The 25,772-nt window shown below is 47.0% G+C and overlaps 1 protein-coding gene across 3 annotated transcripts in view; it reads left to right on the forward strand.

Annotated features, from left to right (window-relative positions):
* LZTR1 (leucine zipper like post translational regulator 1) overlaps positions 1-25,772 on the forward strand; it is a 289,726-nt gene that overhangs the window by 56,257 nt on the left and 207,697 nt on the right. For all 3 annotated transcript variants that reach the window (XM_084611172.1, XM_084611173.1, XM_084611171.1), the window contains exon 6: positions 11,556-11,639. In XM_084611172.1, coding sequence (XP_084467298.1) covers positions 11,556-11,639 — 84 coding nt within the window. The remainder of the gene's footprint in view (positions 1-11,555; positions 11,640-25,772) is intronic.

Genomic DNA, 25,772 nt, shown 5'->3' on the forward strand with positions numbered 1-25,772 from the left:
GTTTGCTTCAGAGCCTTTGGTGTGGGACCGTGTCAGTGGTTTTGTGAAAGGCCAAGTACACTTTATCAACTAGATCACCCTTGTCCATGTGCTTGTTAATACCCTCAAAAAATTGTATAGATTATTGAGGCATAATTTCCCTTTTTAAAAGCTGTGTTGACTCTTCCCAACATATTGTGTGCTTCTGTGTGCCTGCTCATTCTATTTGTTACTATAGTTTCAACCAGATTGCTTGGTATTGCAGTTAGGCTTACCAGCCTATAATTACTAGGATTGCAGCTGAACCCTTTTTAAAAAGTTGGCATCACATAAACTTTGCTCCAGTCAGCTTGTACAGAAGCTGATTTCAATGATAATTACATACCACAGTTAGAAAGAGGAGTACTTGTGACACTTTAGAGACTAACATTTATTTGAGCATAAGCTTTCGTGGGCTAAAGCCCACTTAATCAGATGCATGTAGTTGAAAATACAGTAGGAAGATAGATATATACACACACAGAGAACATGAAAAAATGGGGGTTGCCATACCAGCTCTAACGAGACCAGTCGATTAAGGTGGGCTATTATCAGCAGGAGAAAAAAATCTTTTGTAGTGATAATTAGGATGGTCCATTTCAATCAGTTGACAAGAAGGTGTGAGTTACAGTAAGGGGAAAGTTAGCATGGGGAAATAGTTTTTAGTTAGTGTAATGACTCATCCACTCCATCTTTATTCAAGCCTAATTTAATGGTGTCCAGTTTGCGGATTAATTCCAGTTCTGCTGTTTCTCGTTGGAGTCTGTTTTTGAAATTTTTTTGTTGAATAATTGCGACTTTTAGGTCTGTAATTGAGTGTCCAGGGAAGTTGAAGTGTTCTCCAACTGGTTTTTGAATGTTATAATTCTTGACGTCTGATTTGTATCCATTTATTCTTTTGTGTAGAGACTGTCCAGTTTGGTCAATGTACATGGCAGAGGGGCATTGCTGGCGCATATCACACACACACGCGCGCACACACACACACACACACATATATATATATATATATAGGGAGTTGGGGGGATGGAGGAACCCAAACCCACCCTCTGCCCAGGTTCTAGCCCAGGGCCCTGTGGATTGCAGCTGTCTACAGTGGCTCCTGTAACAGCTGCGTGACAGCTGCAACTCCCTGGATTACTTCCTCATAGCCTCCTCCAAACACCTTCTTTATTCTCATCACAGGACCTTCCTCCTGATATCTAATAATGCTTGTACTTCTCAGTCTTCCAGTAGTATGCCTTCTCACTCTCAGCTTTTTGCGCCTCTTACTCCCAGCTACTTGCATGCACACCACAAACTGAAGTGAGCTCCTTTTTAAAACCCAGGTGCTCTAATTAGCCTGCCTATCTTAATTGATTCTAGGAGCTTCTTGATTGGCTGCAGGTGTTCTAATCAGCCTGTCTGCCTTAATTGTTTCCAGAAAGTTCCTGATTGTTCTGGAACTTTCCCCTTCCCCAGGGAAAAGGGACCTGGTTAATCGGGGATCAAGATCTCTCCCTTCAGTCACTCTCCTGTAGCCCTCTGGCCTGGAGGGAGAAGGAGGGAGAGGGTTGCTGCTCCTGCTAGGCCCTGGGCTCTCCGTGCTGCTGCTCCAGCTGCTCCCCTGACTGGGCCAGACACCCCCCTCCCTTCTCTGCTACCTGGTTGCTGGCTGGCTGCTGGACCCCCCCACCCTTGGGTGCTGCTACTGCTCCAACTACAGCCCCTTGGGGGGAGGGCCTGCTGGTCCACTCCCCAGAGGTGGGGAGTGAGGAACCCCAGCCCCAGACGTTGCTGCTGTGGACACCACCATCACCTGAGAGGGGTCCTTTCTGCCTGTCTGGACCACCAGACTGTCTGCTGGAGCTGCTGGTGTGGTTGCTGCTGGAACCCCAAGGAGGAGAAGAAGAGGACCATCTGCTGCTGAGGGAGCGCACAGGGACTCTGTGGACCACTTTGGAGGGGGCTCTCAGAGCCTGAGGGTATGTCTACACTACAAAGTTAGGTCGAATTTATAGAAGTCAGTTTTTAGAAATCGTTTTTATATAGTCGATTGTGTGTGTCCCCACACAAAATGCTCTAAGTGCATTAAGTGCATTAACTTGGCAGAGTGCTTCCACAGTACCGAGGCTAGCGTCGACTTCCGGAGTGTTGCACTGTGGATAGCTATCCCACAGTTCCCGCAGTCTCCGCTGCCCATTGGAATTCTGGGTTGAGATCCGAATGCCTGATGGGGCAAAAAACATGGTCACGGGTGGTTCTGGGTACATGTCATCAGGCCCTTCTTCCCTCCCTCCCTCTGTGAAAGTAACAGCAGACAACCGTTTCGCGCCTTTTTTCTTGAGTTACCCGTGCAGACGCCATACCACGGCAAGCATGGAGCCCACTCAGCTCACCGTCACCATATGTCTTGTGGGTGTTGGCAGACGCGGTATTGCATTGCTACACAGCAGCAGCAACCCATTGCCTTGTGGAAGCAGATGGTACAATAGGACTGGTAGCCATCATCGTCATGTCTGAGGTGCTCCTGGCCGCGTCGGTCAGGAGCGCCTGGGCAGACATGGGTGCAGGGACTAAATTAGGAGTGACTCGAAAAGGTCATTCTCTTTAGTCCTGCAGGCAGTCCTATTGTACCATCTTATGGTGAGCAGGCAGGAAATATGGATGGCTAGCAGTCCTATTGTACCATCTTCTGCCGAGCAGCCAAGAGATGTGGAATGGCTTGCAGTCCTTCTGCATTGTCTGCTGCCAGCCAAAGATGTAAAAGATAAATGGAGTGGATCAAACAAGAAATAGACCAGATTTGTTTTGTATTTATTTGCTCCCCCCTCCCTCCCTGAAGTCCTGCCTGAAATACGAGAAGGAGGGATAGCTTAGTGGGTTGAGCATTGGCCTGCTAAATTTGAGTTCAGTCCTTGAGGGGGCCATTCTGTGTGACGGTTGTTTTTGTTTCTCCGTGATGTAGCGCCACCCCCTTTGTTGATTTTAATTCCCCGTAAGCCAACCCTGTAACCCAAGTCATCAGTCGCCCCTCCCTCCATCAGAGCAACAGCAGACAATTGTTCCGCGCCTTTTTTCTGTGCAGACACCACACCACAGCAAGCATGGAGGCCGCTGAGACCACTTTGGCAATTAGGAGCACATTAAACACCACACGCATTATCCAGCAGTATATGCAGCACCAGAAACCTGGCAAAGCGAAACCTAGTGAGTAGGCGACGTCAGCGCGGTGATGAGAGTGATGAGGACACGGACACAGACTTCTCTCAAAGCATGGGCCCTGGCAGTGCAGGCGTCATGGTGCTAATGGGGCAGGTTCATGCCGTGGAACGTCGATTCTGGGCCCAGGAAACAAGCACAGACTGGTGGGAGCGCATGGTGTTGCAGGTCTGGGACGATTCCCCGTGGCTGTGAAACTTTCGCATGCGTAAGGGCACTTTCATGGAACTTTGTGACTTGCTTTCCCCTGCCCTGAAGCACATGAATACCAAGATGAGAGCAGCCCTTACAGTTGAGAAGCAAGTGGCAATAGCCCTGTGGAAGCTTGCAATGCCAGAAAGCTACCAGTCAGTCGATAATCAGTTTGGAGTGGGCAAATCTACTGTTGGGGCTGCTGTGATGCAAGTAGCCAACACAATCAAAGATCTGCTGATATCAAGGGTAGTGACCCTGGGAAATGTGCAGGTCATAGTGGATGGCTTTGCTGCAATGGGATTCCCTAACTGTGGTGGGGCCATAGACGGAACCCATATCCCTATCTTGGCACCGGAGCACCAAGCCGACGAGTACATAAATCGCAAGGGGTACTTTTCAATGGTGCTGCAAGCGCTGGTGGATCACAAGGGACGTTTCACCAACATCAACGTGGGATGGCGGGAAAGGTACATGATGGTCGCATCTTCAGGAACTCTGGTCTGTTTCAAAAGCTGCAGGAAGGGACTTTCTTCCCAGACCAGAAAATAACTGTTGGGGATGTTGAAATGCCTATATGTATCCTTGGGGATCCAGCCTACCCCTTAATGCCATGGCTCATGAAGCCGTACACAGGCAGCCTGGACAGTAGTCAGGAGCCGTTCAACTATAGTCTGAGCAAGTGCAGAATGGTGGTAGAATGGATGTTTAAAAACGCGCTGGCGCAGTTTACTGACTCGGTTAGACCTCAGCAAAATCAATATTCCCACTGTTATTACCGCTTGCGGTGCGCTCCAATATCTGTGAGAGTAAGGGGGAGAGTTTATGGCGGGGTGCGATTCTGGGACTCTATCATGGTCACCTCTGCTGATGAGCTCTGCATGATCACCAACTTAATCATCATCATCTTCCTTGTCTCCAAAACTTGCTTCTGTGTTGCCTCCATCTCTATTGAAGGAGTCAAACAACATGGCTGGGGTAGCGATGGCTGAACCCCTAAAATGGCATGCAGCTCATCATAGAAGCGGCATGTTCGGGGCTCTGACCTGGAGCGGCCGTTTGCCTCTCTGGTTTTCTGGTAGGCTTGCCTCAGCTCCTTAAGTTTCACGCGGCACTGCTTCGGGTCCCTTTTATGGCCTCTGTCCTTCATGCCCTGGGAGATTTTGACAAATGTTTTGGCATTTTGAAAACTGGAACGGAGTTCTGATCGCACGGATTCCTCTCCCCATACAGCGATCGGATCCCGTACCTCCCATTCGGTCCATACTGGAGCTCTTTTGCGATTCTGGGACTCAATCATGGTCGCCTCTGCTGATGAGCTCTGCATGGTCACCTCTGCTGATGAGCTCTGGCCAGCATGGCAAGCTGCAGGTGACCATGCAAACAGGAAATAGAAATTCAAAAGTTTGCGGGCCTTTTTCCTGTCTACCTGGCCAGTGCATCTGAGTTGAGAGTGCTGTCCAGAGCGGTCACAGTAGAGCACTCTGGGATAGCTCCCGGAGGCCAATACCATCTAATTGCGTCCACGGTACCCCAAATTTGACGCAGCAAGGCCCATTTCAGCGCTAATCCCCTTGTCGGGGGTGGAGTAAGGAAATCGATTTTAAGAGCCCTTTAATTGGAAAAAAAGGGCTTCATTGTGTGGACGGGTGCAGGTTTACATTGATTTAACGCTGCTAAATTCGACCTTAACTCCTAGTGTAGACCAGGGCTGAGTAACTTTTGAACTGTGCTCTTGTGATGGGGGAGTCTTGACTGTGTTTGTGGGGACACAGGGGGGTGTGGCGTGGAGCTTCTCCTGATTCATCTGTGTGTCCCCCCCACCACCACCACTGCCCCCTCCATCACCCCCACTAGCTGTTTACCATCTACCTCAGCTCCTACCTCTGGACGTCCCACGGCCATTGTGGCGGCTTCCAAAATGTATGGAAAGGTCGTCGTCTTCTTAGCAGCAGAGGCCACCACCCAGGAGGCGGTGGAGAAGGGCCTGGCGGTGGGGGGCGTGTTCATCCCCCTAGAGCCACTAGAGGACCTGGGCATCTGTCTGGTCCTGACCTCCGTCTCTCCCTTCCTTCCCAATGCCGCCCTATTACCCGCTCTCTCTACCCTGGGGAAGCCCATTTCCGTTGTCAGCCCTCTCCCGTTGGGCTGCAAAGACTCCGCCCTCTGTCACGTACTCTTGTTCCGCTGGCAGGTGCAGCTTCAACTGCCGCCAGCGGCGTGTGACGGAGAGGCGCTCGAGGGCTCATTCCTGGTCCCATACCAGGGGGCCTGTTACTGGGTGCATTATTCAACAGGGGAGGGCTAGTGCTACCTCTGCCGGGCGATGGGGCATGTCCGGAGGGACTGCTTCCTGGCCTGGCAAGAAGGAGCATCCACGACCCCTGAGGCCTGGCAGGGCGCTGGCCCTGTCATCGCCAGTGCCCCTGGCTGCCCCATGCCCGAAGCCACCCCTCCTCCTTCCCAGCCCATCACTGCTCCCGGTTGGGCCCAAGGGGCACCTCCCCTACTATGCCCAGATGAGCGGGAGCCCTGCCTCTGCCACATGTAATCTGGCGGGGCTTGTGGAGGAGGGTGCGGCAGGGATACCACCAGGCATGGGAGAGGACCCGCCCCAAGGGAAATCTTCCCTCACTTGCGTTGCCCCACCATTACCTCCCCGAGTCCCTGAGCCATCGCCCCTGCTCCCCGACCTGATCTCTGCTAGCCAGCTCCCAGATGATGCCATGGAGGGCTGGGCCCTAGTACAGGGGAAGCGGGGCAAGTGGAAGGCTCGAGCTCCGCTCCTTCCATCAGATGCGGAGGCCCCCCGGAAGACCAGGAAGGGGGGCACTGACTCGGAGCCTTCCGCCTTGCCCATGGATGCGTTCCATCCATCGGTGCCGGCTGGGGAAAACAGGGCAGCACCGCAGGGTCATATTGCCCCTCCACCAGAGTCCCTCCCCTCTGAGGCCCCCGATGGAGTCCCTCCTACCCCGTTACCATCTGAAGCCCGTGTGAGCCCCGAGGCGACCGCCACTTCGGGTGCTGGCAGGGAGAACCCCGGGTGGTGGAAGGCGATCTCCCCTCCATTTACGAGGCAAGCGAGGCCCTGGGTCTGACCCCGGTCACCCAGCAGGAGGACGACCCTCTGCCAGCGGGCCTCAACCTAAGCAACCTCACCCCAGTCCCCCTTTCCCCATGCTCCCTCCCCTTGATCGCTGCTTCTGCTGCTGCCCCCGAGGGTCCTCTGGGGTCCTCCATCTGTCCGGTCACAGGTGGCACACTGCTGAAGGCCGCCGAGTCTACTGAGGCGATGGCCAGTGCCACGTGGCTGGGTCCCATGGGCTATCCCTTGTAGGTGTGGGGCAACCGACCTCCTTCCCGAGCAGGGACCCCACAGCAGACCGTCCACCTTCTGATGCTGTGGCTTCCACACCATCTACAGAGTCAGAGCCCGGCATCACTGGGGGTCCCCTTCCCACCCCTTCCAAGATTCCTGAGCCCGACTGAGAGGGGCTGCCTCCCAGTGGCCCGGCTACTGGGGCCCAGGATCCTGCCTCTGACCCTCTCCCTGCTCCTACTCCTGACCCCTGCCCTGCCCCTACTTTTGATCCCTGTCCTGCCCCTGATGCCAACCTTGTCCGTATCCCCTTCGCCTCCCGTGATGCCATTTCCGCCCCTGGGGCTGTCACCTCCTCGTTCCCAGAGGATAGCCCCCAGGGGGTGGCCTCTGTATTTCTCTGTCCTGACTCAGTCTGGGCTGCTATCTTCCCTCCGCTGCCCCCAATTGAGCTGGAGTTTGAGGTGGGCCGCGTGGCGCCGGCCATCTAGTGCCATGTCGGGGGTCTGCCCCTTGTCTGCCCGTCTCAGGGGCTATGGGGCTGTGTCAGAGACTCCTCCAGAGGATAGCTGGGGGCCAGTGACCCCAGCTCCCCATATGCTGCAAGAAGAGCTGCGGGAGTTCCTTGAAGATGTCCGTGGCTCCTGCAGTAAGGTGCAGCTTGCTCTCCAGCAATGTTCACAGTTGTGCGAAATTATGGGTTTAGAGTATTTTTTTAATCAATTTCTTTTCACAGTTTTGGGAAATTATGGGAGGAGTAGCCCCCATAGGAGGGGTCAGAAAATAATTATTTAATGATAGTAGATGCTGCAATTAAAAAAGTTAAACCTTTAAAAAGTTTTATAACTTTCCCATTTCCATTTTTTTCCATTTTCATTAATATATATTAATATATATTGTCAACATCACATGCCAAAATATACAAAGTAAATATTCTTCACTCAAACTCTAATAAATTCTCAAGCAACATTTTTTCCTACTTTGCCGATATGTAAATTTGAATTATTATTGATGGAAATATTTTTGTGGGGTTGTGTTTGTACTGTGAAATTGACCATTACTGACATTTACCAGTACAGACTGTGATAGACCCAGGCCAGCTGGGTACAGCAGAGTAGTAGAAGGAAGATGTACTGGCTACTGGATAAGCAGTTTTCTGTTCCCTGACTGACCAGGCTAGGGTGGGCACATGACTCCAATTAGCCTGCAAAGAGTCAGGTGAGGCTGTTAAGCTAATGTGAACACCTGATTCTAATTAAGGCCCCTCTGATACTATAAAAGGGCTCATTCCAGTCAGGCCGAGGGGAAATGGGGAGCGGAAGTGTGGCTGAAGGGCTGGGTAATGAAGATACCCTCAAGCTACTGGAGAGGGAGCCCTAAGGTAAGGGTGAAGAAGGTGTTGAGAGACAGAAGCGGGAGAACTGTGGGGAAGTGGCCCAGGGAAATGTAACAACTCTGGCAGTGAAAGGTCAGCTGCCAACAGCTGCTGCCATTAGGGTCCCTGGGCCGGAACCCGAGTAGAGGGCGGGCCCGGGTTCCCCGCAACTTGCTACTACAGAAACACCTCCTGGGAGGGGAAGACAGGCCCCTGTCAGGACAGGAGGCTAAACTGTTCTGGAATAAGCCCGTAGGGACAACAGAGACTGTGGGGGTTCTCTCACCAATCTCCTTGCTGGCTTATGATGAAAATGGCTCAGTAGGCTGTGACCCTTGCCTCTAGAGGGAAAAGGGCTACGTAGAGGGTCACAGTGAGCCTCTGAGGCTAGCGTAGTCCGCCAGGAAGTGTGGGACCCACAGAGACAAGGTCAGAGCTCTGCCACAAGACTTAATCCTTCCAAGTCTAGTTATAACCACTGAATTTAACATCCCAGCAGTTTTCAGTAATACCAACTAGATTGAATTTATGCTCATAAATGAGCAATTCCAGTTCCTCTTGTTTGTTACCCAGGTTCCTAGCATTGGTTTATAGGCAACTAAATAATTTCTTCTCTTCATGCCCCTTGGTTCCTTGATTCATTTTGTTCTCAACATATTGATTTTGTGCTAGATGATTGGTCATATCTCCCCTCTTTTTACCATCCCCTTTTGTTTAATGCCCTCCTGCCTACTTTAGCCAGCCTATGCGCAAAGAGATTGATTTCTCCTCTCCTGAGGTGGAGGCCATCCAAACAATTTGGCCCTTGTGACAGATTTGGTCACAGAGACCCCCTTGGGACTATCACCTGATGAGCTGAGACTACCTCTGAGCCTGTTTTCCCTGCCACCTTAGGACTTCAGAACCCTGCCTTGTTGAGCCAGACATGCCAGCATGCTGCAAACACAGACCCAGGTCTGAACCACGTCCCCAAAGCTGCAGGCTTAACTGAAAACAGCTCAAGAAGTGCTTTTGTCTCTGACACCCGGCTCCCAATGGGATCCAAATCCCAAATAAATCTGTTTTACTCTGTATAAAGCTAATACAGGGTAAACTCATAAATTGTCCGTCCTCTATAACACTGATAGAGAGAGATGCACAGCTGTTTGCTCCCCCAGGTATTAATTGCTTACTCTGGGTTAATTAATAAACAAAAGGTGATTTTATTAGGTATAACAAGAAGGGTTTAAGTGGTTCCAAGTAATAACAGACAGAACAAAGTAAGTTACCAAACAAATTAAAATAAAAACACGCAAGTCTAAGACTAATACATTAAGAAACTGATTACCGATAAATCTCATCCTCAGATGTTCCAGTAAGCTTCTTTCACAGACTAGACTCCTTTCTAGTCTGGTCCCAATCCTTTCCCCTGGTACAGTCCTTGTTCCAGCTCAGGTGGTAGCTAGGGGATTTCCCATGACTGCAGCCTCCTTTGTTCTGTTTCACTCCCTTATATAGCTTTGGCACAAGGCTGGTATCTTTTGTTTCTCGGGGTCCCCACCTCTCCTTCTAAATGGAAAAGCACCAGGTTTAAGATGGATTCCAGTACCAGGTGACATGGTCACACGTCCTGTGAGACCGCTAAGTCTTCATTCTTCCTGGCCTGATTCACAGGAAGGCTTGCAAGTAAACAGAGCCATTTACAATCAATTGTCCTGGCTGATGGGAGCCATCAAGATTCCAAACCACCATTAGTGGACCACACTTTGCATAATTACAATAGGACCTCACCGTTATATTTCATATTTTTAGTTTCAGATACAAGAATGATACATTTATACAAATAGGATGGACCACAGTCAGTAGATTATAAGCTTTGTAATGATACCTTACAAGAGACCTTGTGCATGAAGCATAATCCAATTACATTATATTCAATATTCACACACATTAGCATATTTTCATAAAATCATATGGAGTGCAATGTCACAGCCCCCTCTCCCAAAATAAGGTGACTATTGTTCTACAAACCATAATTCTCCACCCCTCAACTAGCGAGCAGTTCACTTCCAGAATCTTCTGCCTTCTGTCTTCCTTCACTGGTGGTGCAGGACATACTAGTTCAGCACGCTTCCAAGTTCTCTGAACTCATCTATTATCTGCTCTTGAACTATCCTGCAACATAGTGTCAATAATGACAATATGAACTATCATCAACTTCAGAAGTTTATCCAATCTCGAGTGATGTCTCATGTCTTAGCTCCAGAAAATCAGCCTGCCATTCTGTTGTCTGCCTGTGCTTTGTAGAGTGTTCTTTCAATTCTTCTGAGCATTGAATCTGTAGCAATGATTGTCTTTCATGAACAGTTGGAGAACTCTTCGTGGCCATGCTTGATCTCAGGAACTCCTTGACAAAATGTCCTGAAATTTGCATCACCACGCCTACCCTGGGTCTCAATGAGACACAGCAATTTTCTAGACAATCTGATTATGGACATGGGTTTTACAGCAGTTTGAAAAATTGGCTCTGAAACCGAAAGTGCTACTCAATCTTAACTACAAAGTCACTAGCACACCTTTATAAATAAGTCAGTCTATAAAATACTCCAGAATCTGGAATGTGGAAATGAATTTTTTTTTTGCATGCCCTGTTGCAGTACAGATGTTTATATAACCATCTGTCACCCAAATGTGCTCTGGGAAAATCTGATGCTATTAAAAGAAATTACACTACAACCTCAGAGTTAAAATCACCATGAAGTTAAAATCACCATAAAATCCTATGAAGTAAGCTGTAGCTCATGAAAGCTCATGCTCAAATAAATTGGTTAGTCTCTAAGGTGCCACAAGTCCTCCTTTTCTTTTTGCGAATACAGACTAACGCGGCTGTTACTCTGAAAAAAATCACCAGAGTTACAAACTGACTGGTCAACCACGCACCTCCTTTGGAACTGGAAGTATTCAATCAGGCAGCAGCAAAGACAAAACAAACAAACAAAAGCAACTAACCAAAACCAAAAAAAGCAAATACAATACAGTATTGTTTAAACATAAACTTCTTAAAAAAAAAAAAGGGGGGGGGGAGTTTAAAAAAAAAAGAATTGAGAAGGTAAGGAAACTGTTTCTGTGTTTGTTTCACTTAAATTATGGTAGTTAAAAGCAGCATTTTCTGCATAGTAAAGTTTCACAGCTATATTAAGTCAATGTTCAGTTGTAAACTTTTGAAACAAGAATCTTAACATTGTGTTCAGAGTTATGAACATCCTACATTCTGAAGGCATTCATAATTCTGAGGTTCTGCTGTAACTGTTCGCTGTATTCTGAAATTCACCTTTCAGGAAGTCCTTGGGGGGTATTCATCTATTTTATGAGGGTAGTAGTTGGTCTGCAACGCAGCTATGTACTAACCAGATTCTGTAATACCACATGTTGTGCAGGCTAGATGCTAAGTATAATCTTTTATTGCAGATTGCCAGTTGCAAGGTCAGCTCATGGTGCAACAGTGTATAGTGAAAAACTGTGGATCTTCGCAGGATATGATGGAAATGCACGGTATGTAACAAAATCGCTCTCCTAATTCTTTTGTGTTGTAATATCTTTCCAATCATTCAACTGTACCTCTTTAGAAATCCTTTCTCGCTGTGGGGGAGCATTGCCAGCAGATCGAGGGAAGTGAATATTCTCCTCTATTCGGCACTGGTGAGGCCATATCTGGAGTATTGCGACCAGTTTTGGGCCCCCCACAACGGAAAGGATGTGGACAAATTGGAGAAAGTCCGGTGGAGGGCAACGAAAATGATTGGGGGTGGGGCACATGACTTATGAGGAGAGGCTGAGGGAACTGGGGTTATTTTGTCTGTGGAAAAGAAGAGTGAGGGGGGATTTGATAGCAGCCTTCAACTACCTGAAAGGGGGTTCCAAAGAGGATGGAGCTCAGCTGTTCTCAGTGGTGGCAGATGACAGAACAAGAAGCAATGGTCTCAAATTGCAGTGGGGGAGGTCTAGATTGGATATTAGGAAAAACTATTTCACTAGGGGGGTGGTGAGGCACTGGAATGGGTTCCCTAGGGAGGTGGTGGAATCTCCATCCTTAGAGATTTTTAAGATCCGGCTTGAGAAAGCCCTGGCTGGGATGATTTAGTTGCAGTTGGTTCTGCTTTGAGCAGGGGGTTGGACTAGATGACCTTATCTTCTAATCTTTTACGATAAACAGTAAGGGGAGCTTCCCCCAGTTTGGTCTTTTGTTTCAAATGGAGTAAACATGTTTTTATTCATCAATAATTTGTTCAGATAGATAAATGTTTAAAAAAAAAAAAAAAAGCTGATATCTGACAGTATGCGTGTGATGGGCTCTATATTCCCAGTGTAATGCTTGGGGACAGGTGAAATTCCCCAAAGTGAGGGAAAGGAGCATTCTTTGCTATATATTTTAGCTGCCATGTTAAGAGGCAACAAGAGTGTGTGCTGCTGCTGAAAACTCACTGAACAGAACAAGAATTTTCTGGGGGAGTCCCATGAAAAGATAAAAGGAGGAACAGTATGTTCAGTCTCATGCCTTGGTGGCACTTGTTACTATTGGTAGAGGCTGAATCAAAAATGCTGGAACTGCTTGTTTATAAGGCAGATGAAATGCTGAGAGAGAGCAGAACTAGTAGTTTTTAGAGGTATTTTGTGGTGGGTGGTCCTTCCCTTCTGGTGTCAGTCACATAGCGAGAGAGTATGAAATTTGGTGCTCAGCCCCTCCCTTTTCAGGGACTCTGTCTCCTCATCCTCTGTCTGTGTCTTGGTGAAGATGAAATGTCCAGGGCCACCTTTAGGCCTCAGTCATAGGATTTAGATCTAAGCACAGATTGCAAGGGGCCCTTGAGTGCTGGGCTCCCACTAGTCCTTTGGCGGCTTAGTGGGGCCCCTGCTAGTGACCAGGGTGCCTGAAATGTTTTGGAGCTCTTTTGCTATATCAAGTTCTGGACAGCAGAAAGTAAGAGGAAGTACACCCCTCCTCCCCTGCACACAGGCACACCCTAAAGGCATTTCTTCTTTCCGGAGAGAGAGCACCTTATTTCTGGGGTCACTGCCTCAATCTGAAGTCTTTCTGCTCTGAAGGTTCAAGATCTCCCTTTCTTTCTTCAGAGAGTGCCCTATATGAGCTCGTGCTCTGAGGTTTCCCTGCTTTCATTATCTCCAAGGATCTTTTTGCAGCTATTTTCATAATGAGAGACTCCTCATACATCTGACACACCACCTCCTTGTACACCTTTTCATTTAAAAAACAGTGGACATGGGACATGCTGCTCTGGCTACAGCTTCATCTCTCCTTAAAATTTACTAAAACACAAGCTAAGACCCCAAGTTCCAGGATCTCTGGATTTTTCAGCACAAAGTCAACTCAGCAATGGTTTCTCATCAGTCCAGTCTGGGGAGCCAACCAATACTTTTAAATTGAGGTTCCTGGTACTTTCCCTCAGGGGGACCAGGCTGTTGTTGACATCTTGGATTCTGCAATTGTACATCCCACTTTTCTGTCAAGAAATCCCCTGCCAGCTACTGGGCCAATCCATGAAGGTCCCACCCGTAGCCCTTTCGGGAATCTGGCCTCCAAACCAAGGCCAGACTGAGTCCTGCCTCTCTCCCCTTGCACAGCCTCCACAGTGCTGGGATGGAGGACCTCCCTGTTCCTGAATCAGTGGTCCAGAGCCACCTTGGACTTTTCTGTTCTCTCCATCACTGAGATGGGGGTACTTTATAGAATTTCAAGGCCTACTCTCAACTCTGCCATCCCTTAGAACTGCAGAAAAGAGAAAATGTGCTTCTTTACCCATCATCCACTGGGCGCATGGAGTGTCCTTCTGCTCACTTGATCAGGTCCGCCTTCAGTGAAATCTGCAGTGCCTTTTAAATCCTGGCTTTGGCAGCCCTCATTTTGTTTCTTGAAAAGTAGTATTAGGTTCCGGGCCAGCAAAGCACATGGTTAGTCCATTTGATTTCAGTCAGTGAAGTCAGTGGGACTACTCATTAGTTTGTATTGCAGGAAGCCCCTACATGGTTCAGTGGAGATTGAAGCCCCGTTGTGCTAGGTATTATACATGCACATAATAACAACTATTTCTTGCCACAAAGAACTTGCAGTCTAAACTAAAACATACAAAGGATGGGAGAAAGTTAGTATTGATTGTATTTGTTAAGTACAAAGTACAAACTGCAAACCGTCAGAACATAAATATGGCAGGCGACCAGCTTGGCTTAATGGTGAAATCCTAGCGGATCTTAAACATAAAAAAGAAGCTTACAAGAAGTGGAAGGTTGGACTTATGACCAGGGAAGAGTGTAAAAATATTGCTCGGGCATGTAGGAATGATATCAGGAGGGCCAAATCGCACCTGGAGCTGCAGCTAGCCAGAGATGTTAAGAGTAACAAGAAGGGTTTCTTCAGGTATGTTGGCAACAAGAAGAAAGCCAAGGAATGTGTGGGCCCCTTACTGAATGAGGGAGGCAACCTAGTGACAGAGGATGTGGAAAAAGCTAATGTACTCAATGCTTTTTTTGCCTCTGTTTTCACTAACAAGGTCAGCTCCCAGACTGCTGGGCTGGGCATCACAAAATGGGGAAGAGATGGCCAGCCCTCTGTGGAGATAGAGGTGGTTAGGGACTATTTAGAAAAGCTGGACGTGCACAAGTCCATGGGGCTGGACGAGTTGCATCCGAGAGTGCTGAAGGAATTGGCGGCTGTGATTGCAGAGCCATTGGCCATTATCTTTGAAAACTCGTGGCGAACCGGGGAAGTCCCGGATGACTGGAAAAAGGCTAATGTAGTGCCAATCTTTAAAAAAGGGAAGAAGGAAGATCCTGGGAACTACAGGCCAGTCAGCCTCACCTCAGTCCCTGGAAAAATCATGGAGCAGGTCCTCAAGGAATCAATCCTGAAACACTTGCATGAGAGGAAAGTGATCAGGAACAGCCAGCATGGATTCACCAAGGGAAGGTCATGCCTGACTAATCTAATCGCCTTCTATGATGAGATTACTGGTTCTGTGGATGAAGGGAAAGCAGTGGATGTATTGTTTCTTGACTTTAGCAAGCTTTTGACATGGTCTCCCACAGTATTCTTGTCAGCAAGTTAAGGAAGTATGGGCTGGATGAATGCACTATAAGGTGGGTAGAAAGCTGGCTAGATTGTCGGGCTCAACGGGTAGTGATCAATGGCTCCATGTCTAGTTGGCAGCCGGTATCAAGTGGAGTGCCCCAAGGGTCGGTCCTGGGGCCGGTTTTGTTCAATATCTTCATAAATGATCTGGAGGATGGTGTGGATTGCACTCTCAGCAAATTTGCGGATGATACTAAACTGGGAGGAGTGGTAGATATGCTGGAGGGCAGGGATACGATACAGAAGGACCTAGACAAATTGGAGGATTGGGCCAAAAGAAATCTGATGAGGTTCAATAAGGATAAGTGCAGGGTCCTGCACTTAGGACGGAAGAACCCAATGCACAGCTACAGACTAGGGACCGAATGGCTAGGCAGCAGTTCCGCGGAAAAGGACCTAGGGGTGACAGTGGACGAGAAGCTGGATATGAGTCAGCAGTGTGCCCTTGTTGCCAAGAAGGCCAATGGCATTTTGGGATGTATAAGTAGGGGCATAGCGAGCAGATCGAGGGACGTGATCGTTCCCCTCTATTCGACATTGGTGAGGCCTCATCTGGAGTACTGTGTCCAGTTTTGGGCCCCACACTTCAAGAAGGATGTGGATAAATTGGAGAGAGTCCAGCGAAGGGCAACAAAAATGATTAGGGGTCTGGAACACATGAGTTATGAGGAGAGGCTGAGGGAGCTGGGATTGTTTAGCCTGCAGAAGAGAAGAATGAGGGGGGATTTGATAGCTGCTTTCAACTACCTGAAAGGGGGTTCCAAAGAGGATGGCTCTAGACTGTTCTCAATGGTAGCAGATGACAGAACGAGGAGTAATGGTCTCAAGTTGCAGTGGGGGAGGTTTAGATTGGATATTAGGAAAAACTTTTTCACTAAGAGGGTAGTGAAACACTGGAATGCGTTACCTAGGGAGGTGGTAGAATCTCCTTCCTTAGAGGTTTTTAAGGTCAGGCTTGACAAAGCCCTGGCTGGGATGATTTAACTGGGAATTGGTCCTGCTTCGAGCAGGGGGTTGGACTAGATGACCCTCTGTGGTCCCTTCCAACCCTGATATTCTATGATTCTATAAGAATGGCCATACTGGGTCAGACCAAAGGTCCGTCTAGCCCAGTATCCTGTCTTCTGACAGTGGCCAATGCCAGGTGCTTTAGAGGGAATGAACAGAACAGGCAACCATCGAGTGATTCATCCCCTGTTGCCCATTTCCCAGCTTCTGGCAAACAGTAATATATATAGTTGGTGCTTTAAAAGGGCCAGTTTCACAAAGGTGAAAACAATCATGAGCCAAATCAGTTAGGGGAGAGGATTTAAACAGAAAAATGTGACAGATATTTGGGAATTGTTTCAGAACATTTTTCTAGATCCTGTCAATGTCATCAGCTACACTGGTTAAAAAACAGCCTGGTTTAGACGGGAAATAAAAGATGCACACACAAGGGGAAATTGATAACAATAAATAAAAATAAAAAACTAGGAATTGTAGAAAATTGATAAGGAAAGCAAAAGGACACAAGGAACAGTCCATGGCCATCAGAGTTAGGGACAATAAAGAGTTTGTAAAGTATATTAGGAACAAAAGGAAACCTCATAATGGTACTGGTTCTTTACTAGATGGAAATTAGGTTAGGAATTGTCAATAATAATTAGCCTTGGCAGAATTAATTTTTTAAAATAATTTTGACAGATAATTTATTTCTAAGCATTTAAAAATTTATTGTTCACAGTTGCACAAAATTATGAGTTTTAAGCATTTTAAAATTTTATTTGTATTGATTTATTTTTTCTCAGTTGTGGGAAATTAGGGGCCGTGTCAGACCATAATTATTTGATAACAGTAGATGGTGAGATTAAAAAAATTAAACCTTTATAACTGCTAAAACACAAATTGTCAACATCGCATGTCCACATATAGAAAGTAAATATCCTTAAATCAAACTCTAATGAAATTCTCAAGCAACATTTTTCTTACCTTGCCTATCTGTAAATTTGGATTATTATTGATGGAAATATTTATTTGTGAGATTGTGTTTGTACTGTGAAATTGACATTTGCCGACATTTACTAATTCAAATTTAATCCTTCCAATCCTAATAATAATGCAGAAAAGACAGACGTGTCCAGAACTTTTCTACTCTGTATTTGGGGAAAAGGCTGCTGCTGATGAAGAAATACTTTCCATCTGAACAATAACTGAGGGTGTTCGATAGTATTACTTGAAGTTCAAGCAATCAGGGGTCCAGATAACTTAGACTTCTGTAAAGCATTTAACTTTGTACCACAGGACATTTTGATTAAGAAACTAGAACAATATAAGCTGAACACAGCAGACATTAATTGGATTAAAGACTGGTTAACTGACAGGTCCATTGAGCGGATATATTTTTTAGTAGGACCCTATTGTGATGGGATCCCCAGAGTACGACCTGTAATTGTGGGACAGCTATGCCCCTTAACTCTCCTGGACAGTCTCTCACAATGCTTTGCTAGTGACAAGCAGCAAACCTATTCCAGGTGCTATCATCATTTAGCCACCAGCATACAGAGACACCCAGCTAAGTTGCACGAATGTGCCACACATGAACTAATACAGAGGGAAACACCAGCCAATAGCTCCAACCTTGCATCCCAGAAATGTACCGTCTTACAATGCTCACGACTTTCTTTTGAACAATGCAAGCTCCTAAATTAGTTACTCCTGGGGAAATTGAGCACCACTGCGCGTGCGCACAATTCATGTCCCGCACAGATTTCTTTGCTTCACTGCAGAAAATGATGGGGAAGTAAAGGAAAGCTGCAAGAGTGGTCACACACCCCTCCCCAGCAGCGCAGGTGTGTCAGTTTTGATGCCCAGAGCAGTAATGGGAGAGGTAAATCACCACTGGGGTGGGGGAAGGGCTGGAGATGCCCCGGCCGGTGGCTACAACCGTGTGCTGGGCTTGGCTGCTAGTCCTGCTGGGCTGAGGGTAGGGGAGGAGAGAACTTTCTGTTCCCCTATGTAACGGGGCGTAGCAGGGGCCCCCCCTTGGTCCTGCCTCTGCTCTGTTCCAAAAATCACTCTGAGACCTTCTGGCTCAGCAGTCACCGGTGCAGTTTGTTTACACTGTGCAAACCCACCACCTCTCATCACATATCTCTGGGGGTTCCAACCTTAGAGGCTTCTCTTTCTTGCAGCCAGAAGGGGAGAGCCACCCCTCTCCTTCAACTTTCTGGCTTCTCCCCGCTTCCTTTCTTCCTCTGAGCCTGTATACAGCCCCAGTCTGGCAGCTGTTCTACCTCTACCCCGTCAGGCTCAGGTTCCTCTAGTCAGCTCCAATTCACTTCCCTTAATTGGAACTGGCCTGACAGAGGGCTGGCTCAGCCTTTCCTGGTCAGCACCCTGTCACATCCTTCAAGGAGCAGCTGGGGCCAGGTCAACCCACCTCCAAATACCTCCCCCAATGCAGGAAGCTCTGCACCCATCCTTCCCGCCCTCATTGCTTCCTAGCCGCAGAGGGGAGGGGGTCATTGTACAGGGAGCTGCTCCCCATCCATCCAACCTCTGTGCATCCAGAGCCTGCCCCCCATACCTGAGCTCCCCTGCTGAGCCTCAGCCCCCCACACCTGAACCCCCACCACCCGAACCCACTCTCCTGCATCCAGACCCCCCATGAGCCCCTCCCCCTGGCCCCGAACCCCAGCCCTGCATCCAGACACTCCCCACTGAGTCCCCCTGCACTTGAACCCTGACTCTTATGAGCCCCCCCTGCACTTGGGCCACCCCAAATCAGACCCTCACCCCAATCAGCTGCCCCTGAACCTCCAGCCTACCACGCCCCATTCCCCCAGGACCAAGTTTCCCCTGCAGAGCTCCACACACCGAGACCCCCACAGCCCAACCAAGACCCATCCCGCCACACCCAGACCCCACCCTACTGAGCTTCAGCCACCTTTACCTGGACTCCTCTGCAGAACCCACCCCCCCAATGATCTCCTGTGCATCCAGATCTCCCCACACCAGGACCCCACACCCAGCTGTCCTGCACCCAGATTGCCCCACAGAACTCTCTCACCTCACACCTGGATCCCCCCATACTAACCCCTCCACACTTGGATGCTGCTGGGCTGAGCCTGCTTGCCCCAAACTTGGATCAGGGGCTAGGGCTGTGTGTGTATGTGAGATCCCGTTCCTCTCGCTTGCTATCTTGGTGCATCTGCTGTTGAGTGGCAGGGCCCCGGGTTGTTTCTGGGGCAGGCCCCGCTTTTATTCTGTCAGGGTAGAGTGCAGCTTCACTGCTGAGTCTGTGTCCTGGGGGGGAAGGGTGCAGGGTGATCTCCCACATGTGTGCTGCCAGTGGCCTGTGCTCCCTACTGCCATGCTGGAGCCTCCACATTTCTTTATTGACCAATAAAATTCACAAAATTTTAAAATATTTTAAGCAGAATTTTTAATTTTTTGGCACAGAATTCCCTCTGAATTAATTAGTTTGATGCTTCGTCAAAGGAAAGTAGATATGCACCAGCCTTTGTAATCTGAGCAAATTCCCCAAGCACTTTATCCTGGTAAGGATAAAATATTAAAATAAAGGCATGGCTATGCTTGCAGATGTAGAGCACCGGGAGTTAAACCAGCCTTTGGAGACCGCAGCAGGGAAAATGCTGCAGTGTGTTCACCCTGTCAGCTGCAAGTGCAGTGGCATGGCCACATTAGTAGCTCTTGCAACGCCACAGAGAGCAGTGCATTGTGGTAGCTATTCCAGTGTGCAAGTGGCTACAGCGTGCTTTTCAAATCGGGCAGGAGGTGGGTGGAGTGTGACAGGGAGTGTGTTATGTGTATGTCGGGGGAGAGACTGTGTTTTGTGGGGCAGAGAGTGTGTCAGTATTCTGTCTTGTAAGTTCAGACAGCGGCAGAGGGAAGAGGGAAACCCCGACATCAGCCCCCACCCCCGCCTCTCTCTCTCTCTCACACACGCACAAACGCCTGCTTCTGTAGTAGTAGTGGTTTGCTTTGTCCCGGAGCAGATAATCATGCCGGCTGTCAGAAACAGAGCGTTGAAAGGGGATATCCGTATGCCTGCAGCTGAGTTCAAAACAATGAGAAGAGTGGCCACTCGACTTCAAGGAATTATGGGACGTTTCCGGAGGCCAGTCACAGCGCAGTAATGCAACACGTCGTCCACACTGACACCCGGGCATTTCAGCTGGGGCGCAACAAGCTTTTTGCTTCTCGTTGAGGTGGATTACCAGGAGCGCTCCAGCTGTAGAGTCCGGGCGCTCTACATGCCTTGCCAGCGTGGACACCTCAGAAGTTAGGGTGCCCGGGGCTGATTTAATGCGCTCTAACTTGCAAGTGTAGCCAAGGCCTAAGTTTATTAATTACAGAAAGGTAGATTTTAAATGATTATAAGTGGAGGAATAAAGGTCAGAGATAATTACCTAAGAAATAAAAAGTAAACATGCATTCTAAATCCTAAACTTTCAGACTGAGCAAGATTTGAATCAAACAGCTTTTCTCACCTCACTGGATGTTGCAGATAGGTTACAGTTCTTAATACACAGGCCTGGACCAGTCTCCTCTGAGGAAGTGAGCTGTAGCTCACGAAAGCTTATGCTCTAATAAATTGGTTAGTCTCTAAGGTGCCACAAGTCCTCCTTTTCTTTTTGCGAATACAGACTAACACGGCTGCTACTCTGAAATCTGTTGAAGTTGTCATCTTCTCAGCGTTCTTGTTGCTCCAGCATAGGTGTGGGAGGAGAAAGGCAAAAGCATGATGCCACTGTCCTCTATTTTATATCCTTAGTCCATGTGCCTAGAAGACACTAGTCCAAACATGTCCTGGGTGCCTTGCTGAGTCACAGAGTTGAGCAATCCCCATTCTGTGGTGCTTGCGCAACTGTCTCTGTATTACAGAGTTATAAATCTCTTGTTTACAGTTCCTCTGCTCGTCAATGGTCATTTAACGCCCGCCTGGGTGTGGGTCACCACCCTTTTAGTAATTAGAGAATTAGCAGTGTGCGTCTACGAAACTCCCAACATATTTCAATAACAACCATATAGCAAAATCTCATCACTTCATATGCAATTTTGACAGAACAATGAGTTTCAGCAGATCAGGACCTTTCATCTGATATCTTACATGGCATGCTTTGTATGGAATATCACAAGCATATATGAATGATGAATACTGGGGGCAACAGGGGGTTACTTTGAGGTGCAGTGCATCCCACCTATAGGGATCAGTTCTTGGCCTTATGCTATTTAACACTTTTATCTATGACCTGGAAGAAAAAATAAAATAATTGCTGATAAAGTTTGCAGATACCACTTCTCCAATCTTTGTGTCAAATAATAAACAGGGCAGATCACTGATGATAATCTGGATTGCTTGGTGAACTATGTGCAAGTAAACAGTATTTGCTTTAATATAGCCAAGTGTAAAGTCATACATTTAGGAATAAAGAATTTAGACCATAGTTACAGGATGGTGGAATGTATCCTTGGAGGCAGTGACTGAAAAAGACTTGGAGTTCGTGGTAGATAATCAGCTGAAAATGAGCTGGTGTGACACTTGTGGCCGGAAGAACTATTGTAGTCCTTGGATTTATAAACATTGGAATATTGAGTAGAAGTAGAGAGATTCCAATAACTTTGTATTTGGCTCTGGTGTGACTGCATCAAAACCCAGTAGGAGAACACTTCAATCTCCCTGGACATTCAATAACAGACTTAAAAGTGGTAATTTTTCAACAAAAAGCTTCAAAAACAGACCTCAATGAGAAACTACAGAACTGGAATTAATTTTCAAACTGGACACCATCAAATTAGGCCTGAATAAAGACTGGGAGTGGCTGGGTCACTACAAAAACTAACTTTTCCCCCTGCTGACACTCACACCTTCTTGTCAGCTGTTTGAAATGGGCCACCTTGATTACATTGGCCTCATTAGCACTACAGAAGTGATTTTTTCCCTCTCTTCTTGTCAACTGTTGAGAATAACCTACTTACACCTTAATTGAATTGGCTCATTGGCACTGACCCCCCCACTTGGTAAGGCAACTCCAATCTTTTCATATGCTGTGTATTTATACCTCTCTACTGTATTTTCCACTCTGCATTTGATGAAGTGGGTTTTAGCCCACGAAAGCCTATGCCCAAATAAATTTGTTAGCCCTGGTCTACATGGGGGGGATCGATCTAAGTTACGCAACTTCAGCAACATGAATAACGTAGCTGAAGTCAGTGAACTTAGACGTACTCACCGCGGTGTCTTCACTACTGTGAGTTGACTCTGCCTGCGCCTCTTGAGGCGGTGGAGTACAGGAGTTGATGGGAGAGTGCTCGGGGGTCAATTTATCGCATCTAGACTAGACGCGATAAATCGACCCCCATTGGATCAATTGCTGCCCGCCGACGTGGCGGGTAGTGTAGACATACCCTGAGTCTTTAAGGTACCACAAAGGTCTCGTTGTTTTTGCTGGAATATTTTGTCCAGTTCTGGTGTCCACAATTCAAGAAGGATGTTGATAAATTGGAGATGGTTTAGGGAAAAGACTTATTAAAGAATGATTAAAGAATTAGAAAACATGCCTTACAGTGAGAGACTCAAGGAGCTCAATATCTTTATTTTAGCAAAAGAAAAGTTAAGAGATATGGGGAACAAAGTTTGAAAATAGAGGGATCTTCACTCTAGCTGACAAGGTATAACAAGATCCAATGGCTGGAAGTTGAATCTAGACAAATTCAAATTAAAAATCAGAGGTGCAGTTTTTAAAAAGTGTTAGTAATTAATCATTGGAACAGTTTACCAAGGGAATACCAAGGTGGATTCTCCATCACTGAACATAAGAACAGCCATACTGGGTCAGACCAAAAGTCCATCTAGCCCAGTATCCTGTCTTCCGACAGTGGCCAATGCCAGGTGCCCCAGAGGGAATGAACAAAACAGGTAGTCATCAAGTGATCCATCCTGTCGCCCGTTCCCAGCTTCTGGCAAATAGAGGCTAGGGACACCATCCCTGCCTATCCTGGCTAATAGCCATTGATGGACCTATCCTCCATGAACGTATCGAGTTCATTTTCTGAAATTTTTCCAATTCCAGTTTTTTTTTTTTTGAGATGAGGTGACCAGATCAGCATGCAATATTCAAGATGTGGGTGTACCATAGATTTATATAAAGGCAATATGATATTTTCTGTCTTTTTATCCATTCCCAATGATTCATAACATTCTGTTAAATTTTTTGACTGCCGCTGCACATTGAGTGGATGTTTTCAGAGAACTATCCACGATGACTCCAAGATCTCTTTCTTGAGTGGTAACAGCTAATTTAGACCCTATCAATTTGTATGTATATTTGGGATTATGTCTTCCAATGTGCATTACGTTGACGTTGTATTTATCAATATTGAATATCATCTGCTATTTTGTTGCCCAGTCTCCCAGTTTTGTGAGATCCCTTTGTAACTCTTCACAGACTGCTTTGGATTTAACTATCTTCAGTAGTTTTTTAGCATCTGCAAATTTTGACACCTCGCTGTTTACCCCTTTTTCCAGACCATTTATGATCATTTTAAAATCAGGATTAGAAGTTTGTGTAGCAGATGTGCTCTAGGAATTATTGTGGGAATTTCTCTGGTCAGTGCTATACACGAGGTCAGACTAGATGATCGCAGTGGACCCTTCTGACCTTGGAAACTGAGCTCCCTCTTCTCATTCTGCCCTGGCTCCAAGGGATGGGAAGAAGCCCTCTACCATTCCTTGGATGCTCCTAGGGTCCTGAATGCCTACTTAACCTGAATACAAAACTTCAGAAAGCTCATGTGAGTAGGCGCCTTTATCTGCCTTTCTTTGCAAACACTGTCTTTAATTCTAATATTTCCCCAGGATTTGGCTTTATTAACAAAGGTGTGAACAATAAGATAAATTCAGTTCAGACCATCTGCTCAGACTTGTCTGCTCCTGGAGCTCCAGTCTCAGGACTGCTGAGCTCACTCCTGAGAGCCCCTCTTTCCATAGAACCACTTGCAGTTCCTTGATGTAGATGGGGTAATAGTCTCCTGGATTAGTGAGGCAGTAGAACCTACTTTGCCAGCAGAATCTGCTATTAGGGTAGGGTGTTTAGACAAACACTGTCAGCTTATAGTGCATTTACTACATCGTCCTCTTCAAGGGTCTCTGTGAGGGGCTTAAAGCCTCCTTGCCTGCCTTTTCCTATTGATTTTTGCATCTGGTTTTCCTGGGTCCAGCAACCTCCTCTGCCTAATCTCATTTATGTCAGGACCATGGCCATCTCCTGAGTTGTGAGAGGAAGAGGAGGAGAAACCTGCATGGGTAAAGCTCTGAGTTCAATCCATGCTTTCACTAAATACTACTGTCTGTATGTGACACACTGTACCTCAAAATAGCACTCTGTAACCTCCATATTCATCATTCATATATCGTTGTGATATTTCATACAAAGCACGCCATGTAAGATATCGTATGAAAGGTCATAATCTGCTGAAACCTATTGTTATATTTCCAGATATGTATATCATTATTGTGTATGACTTTGAGATTTTGCTCTATGATTGTTACTGAAATATGCTGTATGTTTGCTAGTGACATACGAAGGAGGTGATCCCCACCCAGGAGGGCATTCAACGACCATTAATCAGCAGGGGAGTTGTAATCAAGGGATTTACAATTCAATGACAGTTGTGCAAGCACCACACAATTGAGACTACTCAATCCCATGACTCAGTAGCACAAGACTACGCCAGGGGGATTGCTTAAGCCAATGGCTCAGCAAAGTACACCAGGATGTCTGGGCAAGTGTCTTCTAGGCACGTGGACTAAAGATATAAAATAGAGACAATGGCATCATGCTTTTGCCTTTCTCCTCCCTCACCTATGCTGGAAGCAACGAGAACGCTGAGAAGATGACCACTTCAACTGAGAAGACTGGTCCAGGGTTAAGGGCGAGGTCTCTGTATTGAGAACTGTAACATCCAGTGGGTGACAAAATTGCTTGATCTAAATACTCTAATAAGGTTTAAGGTTTAGATTGTGCACTTATCTTTTATATTCTTTGGTAAAGATCTCTGACCTTTTATGCCTACCACTTATAATCACTTAAATCTATCTTTCTGTAGTTAATAAATCTGTTTTATACTTCAACCAAAACATACTGTTTTAGATAAAGTGCTTGGGAAATCTCAGCTCAGTTTACAAAGGCTGGTGCATGACCTCTCCACATTGAGGGAGGGGCAGACTGAGTAATAAACTTACACTGGCCAGGCTTATGACCAGGGAAAGATGGTACAGCTCTGGGGTGTAAGGCAGGGGAGCTGGCGGGAACTGACTAGTGCCTTTCTTTGTGTGATTTGTGAGTGGCTCTGGGAGCATTCATGCAATCTAGCTGAGTGTGAGACTCCACATGCTGTTGTGCTGAGGGGTTCACTGCTTGTCACTAGCAAAGCATTGTGAGAGACAGCCCAGGTTGGAGAATTAAGGGGGCACAGCGATACCCTATTTCCAGGTTGCACCCCAGGGATCTTGTCATACTGTATCTGTTTGCACTGGA

This window comes from Lepidochelys olivacea, assembly GCF_965140295.1.
Source record: "Lepidochelys olivacea isolate rLepOli2 genome assembly, chromosome: 21".
Classification (NCBI taxonomy): domain Eukaryota; kingdom Metazoa; phylum Chordata; order Testudines; family Cheloniidae; genus Lepidochelys; species Lepidochelys olivacea.